Source organism: Passer domesticus, chromosome 6 (genome assembly GCF_036417665.1).
Source record: "Passer domesticus isolate bPasDom1 chromosome 6, bPasDom1.hap1, whole genome shotgun sequence".
In the NCBI taxonomy this organism is placed as follows: domain Eukaryota; kingdom Metazoa; phylum Chordata; class Aves; order Passeriformes; family Passeridae; genus Passer; species Passer domesticus.
In genome coordinates, this window is record NC_087479.1 from 50,693,242 (window position 1) to 50,712,445 (window position 19,204).

Below are 19,204 nucleotides of genomic sequence, written 5' to 3' on the forward strand. Positions count from 1 at the left end.
AAAAGGCTTACGCAGCCTGCCCCACCTTGGAAGAGATCCCCTTCCTTCCTTTCCATTCTCACAATCAGGTACATTAACCTGACACCTTAGGTTAGAGCCACGATAAAAAAATACTCTTAAGACATTTGTTTTTTGGCTCTAAATCCCAAACTGAGGTTGTGAGCGCTTCTCCTTGATGTGTCTGGGTTAAAAATCAGATGGTGAAATTTGAATCTCTTGAAAAACTTCACTTGGCAGAGGGGACATGAAGATTATGGAGCTTTTTGCTGGTTGGGAGTGAGTGGTGTGAAGTGCTTTGTTTTCCCCCTGGTCCCCGTGGGAGCCTGTGTGCTGGCCAGGCTCAGCAGCCAAATCTGAAAGTAGAGATGACATAGAAAAAAAACACCTATTGACCACTGCAAATTCTCCTTCTTTCTGAGGTTTTGCTGCTTAGTCAGAAATTTCTGAGAAATGGTTTTAGGTGGAGGAAAGCACATATTCATCTTAAAATACAGTGTGAGTGATGACTGATATGGATGTGCAAAAAACCCCTGGCCACTGAGCTGCTGGGCCTGCAGCATGGGACCAGTGTGCCTTGGGTTAATCAGCCTGGCTTCATGCCCTGTCACTGTGGTGTGTGGAAAACTTTAGAAATTGATATATTAGAAGTATGTGTTTAGTATGGTTTTGCTGTTGGAGTTTTTAGCATTAATTTCTTGTTGATGGCTTGTCACCTGCAAGCTGTTCGGACACCCTTTTCTAAAGGAAAGTTACCCAGTGTGGTTTTATTTTAATTAATTTTGCAGCACATCTTGCCATTATAATATATGTGTCATGCAGCCTCTGATGCTGGCACTCCTGAATGATTAACACACTTTGAAGGAGTCCATTATTTCATGTGTAGGCAACCAATTATTTCATTATCATTTAAAATTGTCATGCTCCAGGATAACTGCTAGTGTTTCACTGAGTTGGGTGAGGATCTGGGGGAAAGGCTAGTAATTATTAGCCTTGCTAATGAAAATAGATGGCTAAATAACACTTACACAGCTGTAATTTCAGCATTCTTGACACTTCTGGTTATGACACTTTCCAAACTTAAAGATAATAGTAATTGTCTGTAGTCTGCAAAATTAGTCTAGACAGTCTAATCTAAGGCCAAAAGGTTGGAGTTGAATAAATATGTAATTTGGGCAAATAAAGCTATTAGAGCTGTGCTTATCTTCTTGAAGCAATAGTTCTTATTAGATAGAAGTGCTATTTTATAGCTTTTTCCTAAATAATTAGCTTTTAATGATCAGTCAACAAATCTTTGAAAAATAAAGCACTCCAGACTTTGCTAATGAAACTAAGTGTTAGTGTGTTGGATATTGTCCAAGCTGGTGTTGAAAAATTCCATGGAATTTACTGGTAATAGAAAAAACCCTACAGGACAGGAACTAGTGCATTGCTATCAATGTTTACAATGATCTGGCAGTGTAAATAAAATGTGTTACTGGGTCTGAAAGAGTCATTTCAAGGTTTTTGTTTCCCAGCGGAGCAAGTGGTATGATCAAAACTTCTGGAAGCTTTCATTCTTTGGATTCAGTCCCTCTTTGGCATTTACATATTTGAGCAAATTGTGTATTAATAAAGTAATTTAATATATTAAAGTTGGGTCAAAAGGTGTCTCTAGGTGATATTATGTGAACTTTATTAAGGTGCCTGGACATACAAATGTGGTTTGCATTGCTAATATTTATTTGGATGAGGGATTTTTATAATTTTTATGTGGCAATTTGAACTTTTTGATCTCTTGATCATCCTGAAGGCAGCAGGGAATTACAGTGGAATGTCAGGACTGGGGATGATAAAACCTCCCTCTTTCATTAGGAAGTTGCTGTAGTTTAATTGTAGAATGAAATACTATCTTATAAATATTTAATTCTAGCTTGACTCATTCTAGAAAAGTGTAGGCTCTGGGTTTAGTGGGCTAGTCAACCTGATTGTATCTCCATGTTTAACAAATGCTTTAAGAGGAAGAATGTGGAGAATTTACCTTCCCCAGGCTTTCTACCTGACTCTTTCTGATGAATGGAGTCAGAATAAGAAAGGTGTTAACTTCAGAAAGTTTTGATCTTGGCTTGCTGTGGAGTCCCAGTGATCAAACATTTTCAGGTGCTTAAAATGTGAAATAGGGGTTAGAGCTGGAGTGCAGCTTTGTTTCACTGGCTTGTTGGGCTAGAAAAACTTCTTACTTTAATTAATTTAATTAATATAATTGTCTGGCTCCAAATGTCCATAACCTAAGCTAGACAATCTGAAAAGTCCAAGTTGATCAGGGTTATGAAGTGGCTTCTTTGTTAATAGACTGGAAATGCCCTAAACATGGATCTCCTTGGAGCCACTCAGCTGGAGCCTGTTGCTGACTGTGGTATAGTTACATCTAAATTACAGAAGTGAAGAGAGATTTTAATTGACTAAGTCTTCTCCAGTTACTGTACTTAGTTTATAAACCAAAATCTCTTATTTACACTGCATGTCTTGAGGAGTTCTAATGATTTCATGTGTATGAGGAAAAAGTATTCTATTACTTTTGCCTCACCAGGGGATTTTTGAAGCAACCTTACTTTTTCTCTTGCAGCTGTAGTCTGGTTATACACAGTCCTAAAATCAGGTAAGTACTTTTTTAAAAAAATCACTGCTCTCTTGAGAAAAACCTTGAGTTCATCATGAAGAGCTTGTGTGAACTCCTAGTTTGAAAGTTATCTAAACGTGATAAAACTTGGATGAAAAGATGGCGGGTCTTGAATGTTTTCAACATTCCTTGAATTACAAGTGGTTAAGATGAGGAAGATGAAGTACCTGGTGTGTCCATAGTTCCTACACATATTTACTGTAAAACAAAAAATGAAATTAAATTAAATCAAGGCTCAACTAAGCTTGCAGTATAGAATATGCTTTACAGTCAGACGTGTTTCAACTTGAGAAATTGCAGAGCTGCCTTCAAAGAGCTCTGTAGGTTCTTACTGGCATTAAAGGGCATTAACTGAAGGCATTACAAAGAAGCCTTCTCAGACAGTGAAAGTGCACCTTCTCTGATCTTGAGCAATGAAAACTGCACCACTGGGAAGTACTCCAGAGGCCAAAGTTTAGTGCACATATTGCCTAAACCAGGTGTCTGAGTGCGTGTGTTTGGTGTGGTTTGATTTTTGAGAATTATAAATTGGAGGGAAATGTTCACAGGCTGGTGAGTTGTTAATACCAAGTTGCTGTCCCACGGGGAGAGCTGTAAGCTGGGAACTGAAAGGACACCTAAGCACAGTGCAGATTCAGTTTGAGTTTAAAAGGTGGAAGCTGTCTTTAAAAAGTATCAACCTGCTGTTTTTTAAGGAAGTTAATATTTTAAAAGGTGTTCACGTGCACTGCAGAACATGTATGAAAAGAAAACCCACTCTCATCAGTATTCACATGATGTTCATGTAGCCAGCACCCATAATTTGAATCTTAGAATCTTAGATTGGAAAAGGCATTTAAGGTCCTCAAGTTGAGACTGTACTGGCATCTGGTGATGTGTTTAAGCTTGGCAGTATGTTAGCAAAAGGGCACGTAACTTTTCAGAAAAATAGTTTTAATAATTATTCTTGAATTATTCATTCAAGAATGAATATTCTGGAATATTATTCATTTTCAATAAATTTTCTTGACAGAAAAATCATTCAGTTCTATGATTTGAGCGTGCACTGGAAGGCTGTTTTAGTCAAAGTGGCAAAGACACTTTCTTTTCCCCAAGCAAATCTACTGTAGCTGGGTTTATTTTTTTTTCACTGGATCTAGTAATTATCTCTTTAGCAGTTACACTCTCCAGATTTCTACCTCTAAACCCAAGCTATTTTGCCAGCCATGCCTTAGGTGCCAGGGGGAAAAAAAAAGGGTGGGGTTGGAGAAGGTAAAGCTGTTTTTTAAGTAGCAGTTAGGCGAAGGGCAAAAACTAGCAGACAGCTTTTTAGGCGTGTTGAAATGTGTAAGAGCTGATGGATGTTCCCTGTCAGTGCACAAAAGTCAGTTTGATTTCAGTCTTTCATATTCCTGAGTCTTGGTCCACTACTTGACTGCAGAATAAGCTGATGCTCCAGAACCAATCTGGCTTTTAAATCTGTCACACAAGTCAGTCCTACTTAACTTTGGATGAAATCTGAAACTTGCTAGCATACAGCTATCTGGAGAAGTATCACTGGAAATGTGTGTTAATGGACGCAACATCCAAATGTTGATTTAGGAAATGCAAAAATTAAAGGTGCATAGTCAGATTTATGTATTAACATTCAAACTGAAGATACTTTACCTTCCATGCCCCTTCCCCCCATCCTAGCTCATCTCTCCACACCTGTGAGGGATGCAAAACCAGTTTTGTTGTTAGGTATTCCGGGTAGTGAGCAGAACCAAGCCCATACAGAAGAGAGCCATGTTATATTTAGCTGTGTGTCTTAAGTATGCCCATGCACTGAACAGAGTTTTCTTAGAAGTTTTCTTTTTTTGACGTGCTCCCTCAGTAATCAGTGTCCATGGAGGGAGAGCGACAGAAGAGTCTGTGGTGTGTAATAGGACTCACACTTTTAGTGTTTCCAGGCTAAGCACAGCTTTTGACAATCCTTGCGCTACACAAAGATTTTAAGGAGAAGACTTACCTTTACGTAACCAAGTCAAGTGTTTATTTCTGTATCCTACTCTCTCCTGTCTTCCAGTTGTATGTTGGCAGGGGAGTAATCTAATGGATGTACTCTAAGGCTGCCACGGCTTATACAACAACTTTGCATTTTCCATTATTATTTTCTTCTTTAATAGAACTGTTAATGTTTGATTAAGCATGTACTTAATCATAGTTTGGTATTATATATATGTATGTTGCTATTTTTTCAGGAACAAATAAAAAATTTCAGCTTGTGTATGATTTTCCAAAGGGCATAGCTTGTACATGCCTCATGTCATCTTTCTTTCACTATAACTTCCTTCAGCTTAATCCTCTTCTGTATTTGTGACTTCATGAAATGAAGTGTTTCACATCACTGGGTAATGGCAGTAATTGAAGTTACAGATGACATCTGTTTCCCTGGACAGCCATAACAATGCTGACAGTACACATTAGGGCAGTGGGAAGTAGTGCAAATTGAGGGAAGCATCATTGATTACTTGCAAGCACTGACTGTCTTTTAATTTATATTTCTTGGAAGAAAGGAATGGGTGCTCTTACTGTTTGTATAATTAAAAGAAAGAACCTCTTAAAGGTTTGTAGGAATAAGGGATGATTGGATGATGGCACACTTAGCCTTCTGTAGCATGAGGCAGTTTTCTAATCATTGTTTCTTTAGTCTGGCCTTTATCAGGATAATTCTAGACCTTTGGTCTCCTATTCTCCCAACATTCAACACCAAAATATTTGCCCTCATTCTGCAAGGCCTGCTGAGTGCAGTCCTGAGCATTTGTTTTTGAAGTGGTGCTGGGTTCCTGTGGGTACCTCCTGCAGTCCTTTTCTGGTACTGCTTTGGGCACTGCACAAAACCTTTGCAGAGGTGGCAAACCTGTCATCAACACCAACAGCATCCACCTCCTGCTTTTCCAGCACCAACCAATCAAACCTGTCTGGAAACAGTGGGTCCTAGTGAAGCACCTGCTCTTGGGGAGGTGTGTGTTTGCTATTGGAACAAGCTTGTCAGAGACTCTCTGATTAGTGGTGTGCTTTTAGTTTGTTTGGGTTTTTCTGTGACCCAAGTGCTTGGGGCTCTGCAAAATGCTAAATTTGTGTGTTTTGCTCTGTCTGTTCCTTTATTCTGGAATGCAGTCTGGGTTTATGTTTGCTTCTGGAAGTCAGGGTTTTTTTACTGCATGTTTTCCTTGTTTTCTAGCCAGCCAACTCATGTGCTCTAGAGGAGTGACCTCTCCTTTGTGCTGTGAAAGGAGGTTCTTTTAATCCCTTGAGGTGCAGGGTCCCTGAGCTGTTTGCCCCTTCTGCTGGGCAGGTTAGCTCTGGACCAGGGCAGCACTGTGCTTGGGCAAGGTGACAGGTTACTGTCACCCATCCTCTAGCAACTTGCCTGTGGTGACATAGGACCTGTCTGCTTCCTCCTCCTCCAGAGACAGGAACATAGATTAGAACTCCTAGAAATGGTATCTCACTTCCTTTGCAAGCTGGAGGAGGGCACAGTGTGTCACTGGGGTCACTTTGGTACAGACTTGGCTGCTCTGCCACTCTTGGGTAGAAGAGTTGATGGCAGAGGCTATAAGATGTCATGGGAGGGAAAACAATGGAAGTTGCAAAGTGAGTTATGCTGTCAGTCATTTAGATCTTAATTCATGGTCTGGGAAGGCTTTTACGGTGTAGCCAAGTACCTCAAAGAGAAAGGTGTCCACTTTTGGCCCTACTGGCTGTGGCACTGGAGCTCTGGTCTTAACCTGTGGCACTGGCTTTGTCTATGGCTTGGAACACATGCTGGTAATACTCATTTAAATGAAGAGAACTTGGGTGTCTGTCTTTCTGGGTTAAATATTTCTGATGTGATCAGTATGATTGGTGTGTAGGGATGTAGCTGGTGCAGCTGTTTGTTGTATGCCCACGGTGAAGACCTGGCAGTGCAGGGGATGAATCAGGCTTCACATTGGTTGAGTGGGTCAAGAGCAGGTGTGCTCTTGGTGAAGTCCAGGGGAAATGAGGTAAAACCTAGAGAAAAGGTGATAGGTAAAGGAGAGACTACCAGAAGAAATACTCTGTCAAGGAGCCCAGCACAGGAATGTCTTGGGATCTCACATTCATTGGTATCTGGGAATGTATTCAAGTCTAAAGTTAAAACTTTGGTGTTGGTGGATGCTACACATATTTGTTTTAAGTTCTAGCATAAAAATTATAGCTAGGGAGGATTTTTGGGCTGTTTGCAGTGCTCAAATTGCAGATGCTTATTTAAATCCAGTGCTGATCTATAACTGTGGCTGGAGGGTGGAAACCCTTCTATTTCCTTGCCTTTACTGGGTTTGAACCAAAAACTTAAAACATGTGGAAAAAATTTAAATAACCAACCAGTGGCTCTTTGAAACATTATGTGTATGTTTAGTAAATACAGAGGGAGATTATAGAGACAGCAAGGATGAATATATATTTTGGCATGTACCTCTCCTTTAACTTACTCATAGTGGTGGTGTGCTCTCACTGTGCTGGGCTGCCTTTCATTGCATGGCCTTCCAGCTTGGTGTAAAGGGAAAGGGAGGAATGCTCTGCAGGCAGCCTCTGCACTGCAGCTTAGAGAGGCAGCTTCCTGTCAACAACATCCTACTTCTCTCCCACCCTAAAACATAAAAGTGCAAAAGAAGGTTATCTCCTGACTTTTCATTTTGTGGACTGTTTATTACTTTATGAAGGGTAAATGTGAAAAGCAGTGTAAGAACTGTGAATTGGCTCTGAGGTTTTCTATCAAGGGTGTCTTTACTTAGTCATTTTTATTAATTTATGGAGTGGGACTCAAGCTTGTCAGCTAATGGAGGAATTTCTTTATGTGTATTAAAGGCAAGAAATAAATGGAGGAAGAGGATAAACTTAAGAGCAGGTTTTCATATCTTCTCCTTACCAAACGACCTGATTGAAACACTGATTTAGGGATTGCTGTTGCCTAAAACAAACACTGCTAGAGCAGTATTCTGTATAATGTCATTGTTTCCATGCACTGCAAGTAGAAACTCCTGTGAAAGTCAGATCATTTGAAATGCATTTTAAGATGACGAGTGTGTACATAAGAAGGGATTTCAGTGGTGGATTCCCTAGCTCTGAGTGATGTAGGTAGTGTGGCAATGGGGATTTTTATGCTCTTTTGGGGTTTTTTTTCCCCTTTGCAAAAGTCCTTGGCAGCAGGCTTTCCTATCTCTGGGCTTGATTGCCTCAGCAGTCTTAGAAAGAGAAAACCTAGAAAACCTGTTGCATAATATTCTGGGTAAATTGAATGGTTGATGAGACTACTGGGCTCAACTTCTCGTTTCCCTTCTAGGAGACTGGTGGAAAGAGCTTTGATTTTGCTGGTGATTAAGGGAGTGGTGTAACAGGGGAGCCTGTTCAAGTTACTATCTCCTCAGAAGAAATGTAACTGCTTCTAATTATTTCCTGCAGGCAGTGGCCAGCTGCAGTGGAGCCAGATGAATGAGCCGTGGCTCTTTGGATTTGTCAGAGAAACTCAATGGCTCCTGGAAGAGGGGATCTGACACCCTCGAGAGCCGTGCCCTGTGTTCCATGCCAGCTCTCATCCCAGGCTCCTGCTGTCCTTCCTGGGACTGCTGTAGCCCTGTAGCCTGGCAGGGTGGCTGCTCTGAGGTGTTGGGGCTTGCACAGCTTTCATAAAACACCCAGCACTAGGCAGGCCTGGGTATTCCAGCACTCTGGGATGTGCTTGCTCCTCTGGTTTGTCTAGACTTGGCACCACTTTGAAACCAGTGGGTTGTCAGTGGTTTGTGTCTGCTGGAATTGGGCTCCTCTTAGGCTTTTAAGCAGTTCTGCCACAAACTCCTTGACCTCTACACAGTTATTCACTGGGTCTTGGGCTTGCTGGGTGAGCAGGCACCTTGCCCAAAGGGCATTCAGAAGAGAAGGGATGGCCTCATGGGACACTTCAGGATATGCTCTGCCATGCCTTAATTCTTTAAACACTGCCTGAACAGCAGCAGGAAGGTCCATTTCTGCTCAAAGTGGTGAAAACTGTGTCTGCTAATCTATTTTTTGTAAATCAGCCCAGACTGAAGAAGGCCTGCAAGCTGTGGTTGTTGTGTGTCCTGCAGCACACAGTCCCACTGCAATTTGGGAAGGCTCCTTCAAAACCAGCAGCTGTTTCAGGCACATAAGCCTTGCCCAGTGCCTGGAGGTAAACCACAGCACTAATTGCCTTGCAAACCTCTCCTGTAGTGGCTGTGACAGCAGATTTGGCAGCTCCATGGGAGGGAAGAAAATACTTGTAAGAGCAATTGTTACATGGGGGATCTGTGGCATCTGCTTGTTCTGAATTTGACATGTGGTGGATGCTGGATCAGGGTGACTTAATCTTGCTTCCCTTTTTGAGGGAGGAACCATGTTCCATGTTTCAGTACCTAGTCTTGCACTCTTGTTTTGTGTATAGCTGGGGTTTTTTAATTAAAAAAAAAAAACTGAAAAGGGTGGAGGGAATCACAGAAATGCCCTGCAGATTACAGAACATGCTGTAGTTGTTGGCCCTTGGACAGATAATGAGGAAAATAAGAAGAATCCATCTGAGATCATTATGGCTTTCTTTTTCTGAACTCTTTTACTGAAAAATACTGCCCTTGCTGGATAGAAACGTGCTGCTTTAGGTGTTCTACTAACATTGACTCATGAAAGCAAAATAAATTGATTTCAAAATCTCCCTTTTTATTTAAAAGCTGATGTCCTTTACCATTTTGTAGATGTAAAGGTTCAGACAGTAACTTTGAATTCTGCAGGATGGAGGAATGAAAGCTGAAGCTGAGAGGGATAGGGAGTAATTTCAGAGTGCAGGCTTTATCTTCTATGGTTTAGTAACCTAATGCTTTTTTATAAATATCACTTTCTGTTTCCTTAGTGAAACATAGGACTTAAATTCCCTTCCTTGTGATCATCCCTTTAATGTCAGATTCTGTAAGTGATTTTATTTATCCATCTGTATGGATAAATATAAGTTTCACATAAGTTTCTCATCCATCTTTCAAGGTTTGTTAAAGGCCACAGGAGAAGTGAGACCTTATTTGTGTAAATCCATTCCTCAAAGTCTCTTCCTAAGCTCCTGGATAGCACGTTTTGAGTCATGGATACAGGCAAAAGAAAAGATAGAGGACAGTTTTGAAGGCTGAATTTTTTCCCTCTTTAAATCTTAAAGGGAAGCAAGGTAAAGGGATGAGTTGTAGTTGAAAGAGCTTCTTGTTCTGAGGTGAGTGTTCTGCTGCCTATAGATAGGCACTTTGGCTGTGTGTTGCATTTAGGATTCTATCCCTGTTGGTTTACTGGAATTTTTTTAGTGGTACAGGGTTTGTTAGTGGGGTTTTTTTTGTTTGTTTTGATTGGTGTGGGTGGGGTTGAAGCAGGATGACTGTTCAGCCTGGGTGCACCAATGCAGAAAGGCTGTGACTGCTGTGTAGGTGTATCCTGAGAGGACACTGATGTCTGCTTGAAATGCAAAGGAGCTGCTCAGGGTCTCTGCTCTGGGGGCAGCAGGTTTTTAGTGTGGTGCCAGCTCTGAATGAACAGATCAACAGCAGCCTGCACAAACTCCTCCTGCAGCCAACTGCATGATGGCTGTGGTAATGAGCACAGGTTATATATAGCACCCACAGCTGGCCGAGTGTGCCACAGCTGGTGATGTGCTGCTCCCAGAATGGGAGCTGCAGCTCAGCCCGTGAGCTCTGCTGGGGAACCCCTGTCCTGAATGCTGCTAAACCTGGCAGGGCCATGCCCGAGTGGTGGGGTCAGCTGGGGGCAGTCAGGACAGTGTCCTGCAGGCTGTCCTCATGAGCAGCTCCTCCCCTGACCTGAGCAAGTACAGTCACAGAAATTATCTGCAAGGAACACAGTTAACTGTGTTCTGCACTGACAGTGGTGTGTCTGGAGAAGGTTAGTGGGCTAGTGCTGTGATTTCAGTTCTTATTTTTTCTCCTCCCTTTTTTTTTTTTTCTCCCAACTGTGACATCTGTTAACTTGATTTTGGTAAGTTTAGAGGAGCAGAGTGTTGTCTTGTTGGTATCTTTGAGTGATGGGAAAGGTGCTTCAGCAAAGCCCCCTACTTTTTTTTTTTTTCTTCTTAGGAGCCAATGTGTAGTTTCAAAACATTCCTTATTCCTTGCTGGTTTACAGAACTGAATAATGTACACATGGTACACCTGCAGTTCTGCACTGAGTGCCTGCTGGGAGCATAGATGGGAAGGAATTTGATCAGGGTTCAGATTTGTTATGCCAATGTGATTTCTTCAGTTTTATGTGAAGTTAACTTTACTATGACTGCATGCAAGCTAAAAGTTCATAATTTGAATGCTAAACTTGTCTTCTGATGGTGTTGTTATCCCAGTATTCAGTACCAGATCACCCAGTCTCTAGAGAAATGTACCAGAACGTGCTTTGCTCTGCAGTCTGGGTGATAAGGAACAGCCTGGCAGTGTCTGGTGCAGCCTTGTGCTTAGGCCATGGGTGGCACAGGCATTTCATGGCTTATTCTGCTTTTAGGTGTTTTCTGTCTGGTGATGTGAGTGGTTAAAGTCATTAAAACCAGGAGAGAAATCCTGGGAACAAGGATGTTCCAACAAACTTCTTTCAGCTAACAAACTGTTACTTGTGCTGTTGCTAGAAATTGTTCTAAAACTGCTAAGGAATTCTAGAAACAGCTGAGAAAGTCCTGGCACTTCCTAGAAATCTCTGGATCTGGGATCGGGAGAGGAAGTCTTGTAAGCTTGAGAATTTCCAAGAACTTCTAAACCTTACCAGAAATTCAGAGAAATTAGAAGAGACCTTAGAAGTCCATAGAAACTGAAAATTTCTAGGGATTTCTGACAAATCCTAGGAGTTACCACTAATGTCTAGAAAATGTTAGAAAGGCTGTGGGAATCCAGTTAACTCAGTGACTCTGCTGGTAATCTCCACAATTTATGAGCATTTACTAGGAATAGCAAAACCATTACTGGATATCTTTGGATGAAGAACCAAATGGTTGTACATGAATAAACACACTCGCCTTCCTTATGCTGTCAAGTGTCCAGTTTTAGCCCCTGTGTGCTTGTCTAAGAGACAAACTTGTTTTCTTCTCTGCAGTCCTACTTTGTGACGGATTATGACCCAACCATTGAGGACTCCTACACCAAGCAATGTGTGATAGACGAGAGAGCCGCACGCTTGGACAGTAAGTAGCCCACAAAACTAGGATTAGGAATTTTTTTATTCCCAGGAGTTATCTGGGTGACATGGTGGCATGGAAAACACACCTCTGTGATGCCTCTCCCAAGTGCAGTAAAAATGGTTTGCTTTAAAAATTTCAGTTCTTGCAAGTTGGAGATTTCTTTAAGAATAAAGCAACAATCCCCATCCCCACGTATCTCTGAGTGTTTTCCATCTGTTTCAGATGGTCAGGAATTAGCAGAAGTCTTCAAGTGTTTTGTTGTTTCAGTTAATTTGGTAGGTCTTGAATTGTTCAATCAGTGCAAGAACTTGTTTGGAATATTAGAAAAATATCCAGTAATATCTGAGAAAAGTGGTTTCAGCTTGGCTATGATGCACAGGAGAGACTCTCACAATATCTTGTCAGGATTCTTTTTTCAGTCTGAGAGAACATGAAATGTAGTAATCCATATTTTTGCTTTCGTTCAGTTCTGGATACAGCAGGACAAGAAGAATTTGGAGCCATGCGTGAGCAGTACATGAGGACAGGGGAGGGCTTTCTGCTTGTTTTCTCAGTCACAGATAGAGGAAGGTAAGCCTGAGGTCAAGTTATTAAAACAAACAAGTTTTAATTATTTTTAAATTGCACATGATCCTTAAATGAAGTAAACAAAACATTGTGTGTTCACTGTTAGGTGCAAGGTGTGATGCTCTTTCAGCACTGAAGAAGACGAGCTTTGAACCAATCACTTTGAAAGTGTCTGTTTGTTTCAACAGATGACTTGGAAGCATACACAAAAAAATAACATCTGTATTCAAGAACTTTATTACAGTCCAGAATACCATTTTCCTGGGATTGTCTGGTGTTCAGTCAGTTCTTAGGAATATCCCTTTGCCATGTGCAGCATCAAGTAGCTGGCTCTGGGTTTCTGGGTGGGTATAGGGTATGTGCCTGCACTCTTTGCAGGCAGAGGTCCCTCTGTTTACTCCTGTGCATTGACTGAATGGCTGCAGAATGCAGATGAAACATCTTAGAAGCTCAGGGAGAGCAATGCTTAGTGACATACATCCCTTCTAGTTACCTTTGCATTAGGTGTCTGGCTACCTAGTTCTTTTCAATGTGACTTTTTTACTGGTGATCATCTTGCTCTTAAACTTTAGCTGGCAAATTAGGTGTAAATGCCTTTAGGCTATATGTCTAGAAGGCTACAGAGGGTATGTGATGGTCTGCAAATGTCTGTGCTGAAAGACCTTGTGTAGTCTAGTGATGTAGCTTTAACAGTGTTTACTTGAAAGCAGTGATTTATTTATTTCTTCTCCAAAAATCCTTCCTTAGGCCAGAATTAACTTGTTTAGCATACCATCCTGGAAGAAGTTTTCTGCTCTGCTAACCTTTCCTTAAACACTGCTGGAATATTCCTTATGCTTGAAAAGCATCAGCACCTGATTTAATTTAGTTGGTAACTGGAAAGCTTTCTGCTCATTTAGCCTTGCCATTTTCCTGTGCTTGACAAAACAAAACTTTCCAGCTTTGATAGCTTCCCCCAAAATTCATAGAAGTAGCTCTGGAAGTTGCCAGCTGAAATATTGATCACCAGGGTCTCTATGCTGTAGTTTGAATATTCTAGATGGAGTAGAACTCCAGAGTCAGTGTTTGTAGAATGGACTGTGGTTGCTTGATTCCCTGCAGCACACTGGCCCTGGGTCTCTATGGACTGAGACACAGTCAGTGTTTTGCTCACCCCGCAGCCCCACCTCAGCCCAGTGCAGAGGACACTGCTCACTTGGGGATTTTTTTGGTTTGAGTGTTGAATGGTTCTCTAACTGATCATCCTGTGACTCTGGAGTGCCTGCAGCTGTCTGTGCTTGTGTGTCATGGCAGGGCAAATCCCAGTCTGTGACTCATGATTTCTGAACTTTTTCAGAACCTGAGAATCTGTGAATTATTGCACTGATGCTCTCCTTGTGTTCTTTCACAGCTTTGAAGAAATCTATAAGTTTCAGCGACAGATTCTTAGAGTGAAAGATCGCGATGAGTTTCCAATGATTCTTGTTGGTAATAAAGCAGATCTGGACCACCAAAGACAGGTAATTAATTTGCTCTTAGTTTCTGCTCACTTTCTTCCAGAAAATTCAGTTTTCCCCCCCAAAACTAAACTTCCTTTCAGAATGGGAACAAACAAATGAAAAAAGTCCTATCATACAAACTAATTGAATGCAAGAAACTCCACTCAGTTTCTGTGCTTGAAGAACCTTAGAAGCATGGTGGCATTCCATACACAGCACATCTTCTGTCTGACTCAGTGGGGTTATGTTGAGACCAAGTCTATTCAGAGCTGAGAGCTTTCTGTCATGACTTGATTACTCAGGCATGAACGTGTCTAATTCCTCAGTTCTGTTACTCACTGCTGCACTGTGCCAGCAGAGTGCATTCCAACACTGACTCCAGCCATCCTTAGTCTGCAGTGCTCTTGCTTTTACCTTTCACTGCTATTATGTATAAATTAGTAGTTATTCACTGTTCTCTCTTTGGCCACTCATCTTCTGCATAACTGACTTAAAGCTTTAAAAGCTGGAAGTATAGCAACACAATTTCTGTTACATATATGTACCTTGAAGTTTTGAAACCAATAGTTTTCAACCTTGCCTCTAGTTGCAAGACTACTTAAAATATTTAGTTTAGAATGATTTAAAGGACTTTCAAATATGTTTTTCTTAGTTGCTGTTGATTTTTAATTAATCAAACTTATTTGTGCTGAAATGAAAATAACCTTACTATAGCAGCAGGAAAGGAACAGATGTCAAACTTGTATTTTCTGCAGCAACTAATTTGAGAAGCTTAATATTTTCTCTTGAGACAGAAAGATGACATCGAAAGCTTGGTAGCAACACATGATTTTCTGAGAAGAAAGTAAATATTGCTAAAATTGCTATAATTGTTCTAAGAGTTTCACAAGAAAAAAACCCATGGCTTAAAGAGCTCAGTGAGTTAGTTTGTGCAATGTTGAATTACAATTACAGTACAAAAAAAGTTTCTGTTGAATATAGTCCCTTGACTGTCACAGCCTCTTCATCCCAGAAGCTGTGTAGAAAGATCATGACTAAATTAAAAGCTGTGCTGAAAGATGCTGCCTTGAAAGAAGTTTTCACAGAAGTAGTTCACAAATTCATCTGAAATAATTTTGAGTGCTCTCACATTCACAGAACAGCCTGTCCCTGAGACAGGGACATTTCATTCCCTGTCATTCTTCAGTTACCATCATGCCCCCATCAAAATCCCTAGATTTAACCTTGCAGGTCCTGGAACGTACGTACTTCATCTCCTGCACAACTGTTGGTATTGAAATTATGGAGGTGAAACTGAACTATTCTGCTAATTGTAATTGCTGAAGGACAAACCCCCAGATGCTTTGGGAGGGAAATAACATCATGGCTGTCAGCCCCAGCTCTCAGGATACCTGCAATTGCAGCTGGTAATCCTGGACAGTCATTTCTAGAAACAGCTGTGAACTTTGCTCTCTCTCCTCCACCCTGCTCATGTTATTACACTGCCTCTGTTTCTCCCTTAAAGGCAGAGAGGTGCCTGTCACCAGTTCTGCTGGTCCCTCTGTCCTGTTCTAAGCTGCCTTTTCAGGTGGAGATGGGCTGGAACACATTCAAGCTCAAAGCAGCTTTTTCTAAATTGCCTAACTTTGCATTTTGCTGCTTATATCAAAAGCAGCCTCCAAAATTTCATTTTGCTTTTTATGGCTATATTAATTACCTTAATTGATTAGATGCTCTCACTCGTTGCTCTCACTCATCATTTATATACCAATTGGTGGACTTGTCACTCCTATCATGTAGCTGAGAAAACTTTTCTGGGTTTACTTAAACAGCTTCCACATGTTCTTAACTCTTCCCTGCCCCATCACATGGTGTGTTTCACTTGGCCTTCAGTCAGTGTGAAGGAATGATTATGGATGCTGAGCTGACATAGCTGGATCCCACAAGGGAGAGGCTCCCCTCCCACTTGACTTCACATTCCCATTCTTTCCCAGATCTCACTTGAAGCACTTTTGGAATTGAATCATCTCTCTGGATGGGGAGGAGCAGGAATGGCTTCCTGGGACCTGTGTGAGCTAAATCAGCTTGCAGAAAGATTTGAGTGCCAGTGCTGGAAGCATGGGAAGGGGTGGGACTGTGGCTTGGGGCAGAGCAGGGAGGAGTTGGGCTGGGGGGAACAAGTGAGACCTCACCCTTTGGCAGCAACAGGCAGGGAGATGTTATCAGCTGGGTGTTACACAGGGGGGTTGTTTCTGCTCCATCCACTCACTGAGGGGCACCAGCTTGTTCATCTGGCTGAAAACTTGTCAACTACTGCCACCAGCTAAACCAGCTAGTCCAAAAGTGAGGGAAAACTTCAGCCTGACAAGCAGGGTCACCCTGCTCTGGCTGCAGGTTTCTTGGCAGGCAGCTGCCATGGGAGTGGTGGGGTGGAAGGAGAGAGTGCTCCCTCACCTTGGCTGGGAGTGCTGGCTGAGTGGGGACTCTGGGGCATCCCCACGCTGTAACTTGTGGCCAGAAGCATGATAAGGGCAAGTCCTCTGCATTTTTACACTTTGCCTGCTGCTGTGTCAGGCCTCATTGGGCACCACCAAAAACCTGCTAGGCCATACTTATCTTTTACTTATCTGGATCTTTCTCTCTTACTTAATCCCAACTGTGCACTTTTCAGCTTCAGAATTAATGTATCATTTTTAGAAAGTCAGGAAGCTGGGTATGAGTTTTTAGCAAAACTGCTTGTACTGAGCATCTGCCCCCTTTTTTCCAAAGGGCAGGAGGCAGACCAGTGAAATACATGCAATCTCTGAAAGACTTAAACTCAGTTCAAGTAATTTAGTGTGTGTTTGGATCAGCAGATGATACTCAACAACAAATCTTCCCAGAACCCAAAGGAGTTAAACATGTGGAAGAGTTCTGGTTGTCTCAAGGGTCTGGCCACACCTTTATCCGAGTAAATATGTGTTGAGGTTGAACAGAGTACAGAGTACTATCGTTGTGACACCATAAATCTGGAGGCTAATGATGCATAACAAATCATCCTCGTGTGGTGGCAACTGTTTCTCAGGAAATACATGAACTGGGCTGTACAGCAGAAGTGCACAAACAATGGTATGATCTTGATGAATTGCTGGGGCTCACCAAAGGTGTGGTGTAAATCAGTGGGGCTTTATATACCAGAGACCAACTCAAAGGTGGTTTTGGGAGGGACGTGAAAGAGTAAGTTTGAACTAGCAATTTGTCATGGTAATAACTGTATAGATAAATGGAGTTAAGCAGCTTTCTTGAGATTTTTGTCTCTCAATCTCCATGGGTTACACTGACAAAGAAAAGTGAGTCTTTAGAGGACAAGGAAGCATTAATCTTTAGAATGTATGATAAGAAATCAAGCTGCCAGTGTTTCCAAATTCCCCAGTCACAAATTGCTGACTCTGAAACCAGAACTGAAGCACCATCTCTTCACTGCTCTTTCCTAAAGTAAGTGCTGTGTAGCAGTCTTTCTGTTAAATGGGTTAATTCCTTAGAATTCAACACTGGATATTTCTACTGTAAGATAATTCAATAGAGCACCAGATGTTTTAATAATAACCACTAGTGTTGGACGAGTAGACTTGTCAGTGCAGGATCTGTATGACTTTCTGTAGATAACTGCTAGCTTAAACTGGGTCAAGTCTGATCATTCCCCAGATGGCAGGGTTTCCAGGAAAATCCAAGTTGCAACAGGAAAGTGCTTGGGTTTCATTAAATGCTAGTTCTTGCTTTTGCATCATGACTGAACTAACACAATGACCCAGTGCTGAGATCACCTCTTACCTTTAAAGCAAGAAGAGCAAGAGAAGTCCATGTGACTTAACTCTTAACTATCTCTTGTGTGAAAGTGTGACAATAACTTCTTGCATTGGTAGATGTTGGGACTGTGTCCAGGGACACCTTTGTGCCCACAGACAGATTGTACCTTTGATAGGAGAGTGTGGAAAAACTGGACTAGGGGGTCAGTGAATTATCCCTGTAGGAAAATTGGGATGACAGATGCACGCCTCAGGAGTGATGGAACTCTTGGCAGAAATTAGCAATGTTTTTGTGCTGGGAGCGCGGTAGGGTGACCACAGAGTGGCAGAAATGGATTCCTCTCAAACTTGAGGGAACATTTAATTGTTACCTGTATGATGTGTCCCTTAGTCTTATGTCAGTGTCCAGGCAAAATACAGATGCAGTGTTAGGTTAGGCAGCCTTGTAGTTGCTTTAGATGGAGGAAAGCATGGAAACTTCAGAAATTAATGTATTTCTGACAGATGCCAGACAGAATAGTGAAGAGAGAAGGACTTGTGTTCACAGGATTATTGTGCAGGTACTCAAATGGAAACTGTTTCAGAAGAAGAATTTAACTTAGGGAGGTGGGAAATAAACTTTTCCATGTTTGACTGGCTCACATCTTCTGTAATGAGTTTTCATTTGAGAAACTTTTACTAACTGTCTGAATAGGGTGAATGAGTGATATCCAGAAAGAAACAGTAAAATATCCTATGGCAAAAAGGGCGAGCATTATGAGTGGTTCTCATTTGTATTCAGCCTTAAATTCACTAAAACTGCAGAACCAACACACACAGATGTACACACAATCACTACCATCAAATCTGTGGTTCTCTTTAGTTCTGTCAAAACAACATCCAGTCTTCTTTGAAGAAAAAGGATTTACTTTTTATTTTAGTGGTGATGTTAAATAAGGTCTCCCATCACACTTCCTGGAAAACCTGTCATGTTCCAGGGTTGTCATACTCAAGAAGGGACAACAAAAAGATGAAAATTCATGTTTTTATTTACAAGTATTTCTATGTTTGTACTTACATTTCCCTCAGCTTTGAAGATGGAACTGGTATGTTCTGGCCTCTAATTTACATCTTGGGCACTGCACAGGTTTCCATAGAGTTTCCAAACTAAATATTTTTTTAAACTGACTTTTGAGGTCACCAAAATTGACCACAAGTAACTTGACAATATACTCGTGAGACTGGCAAAAATTATTTTGGAATTTAACAGTTACAGATACTCTAGTAAATGGAACAAGAACTTTAGTGTATTTATAATGTTTTACATGCAGGATATTGTGGAAGTGTAGCTTAACTTCACTACAGTGTTAGTTTGACTTGTACCTGTAATGTGCTTTGAGTACAATAACAAAGAAATTTTTTACACACGTGTTTAAGGATTGAGTTCAGCTTCTCCTCAGAATTATACATTCCTTGCCAATTATTTATTTTTGTTGAACTTCAGCCTCTCACTTTCTGGGGCTGCAGTAAACTCCAGGGATGAAGTAAAGCAAAAGGA

The 19,204-nt window shown here is 41.4% G+C and overlaps 1 protein-coding gene across 1 annotated transcript in view; it reads left to right on the forward strand.

The window, feature by feature from the left end:
* RRAS2 (RAS related 2) overlaps window positions 1-19,204 on the forward strand; it is a 41,896-nt gene that overhangs the window by 18,820 nt on the left and 3,872 nt on the right. Inside the window, exons 2-4 of the mRNA XM_064425427.1 lie at window positions 11,774-11,861; window positions 12,326-12,428; window positions 13,816-13,924. Of these exons, the coding sequence (XP_064281497.1) occupies window positions 11,774-11,861; window positions 12,326-12,428; window positions 13,816-13,924 (300 nt within the window). The remainder of the gene's footprint in view (window positions 1-11,773; window positions 11,862-12,325; window positions 12,429-13,815; window positions 13,925-19,204) is intronic.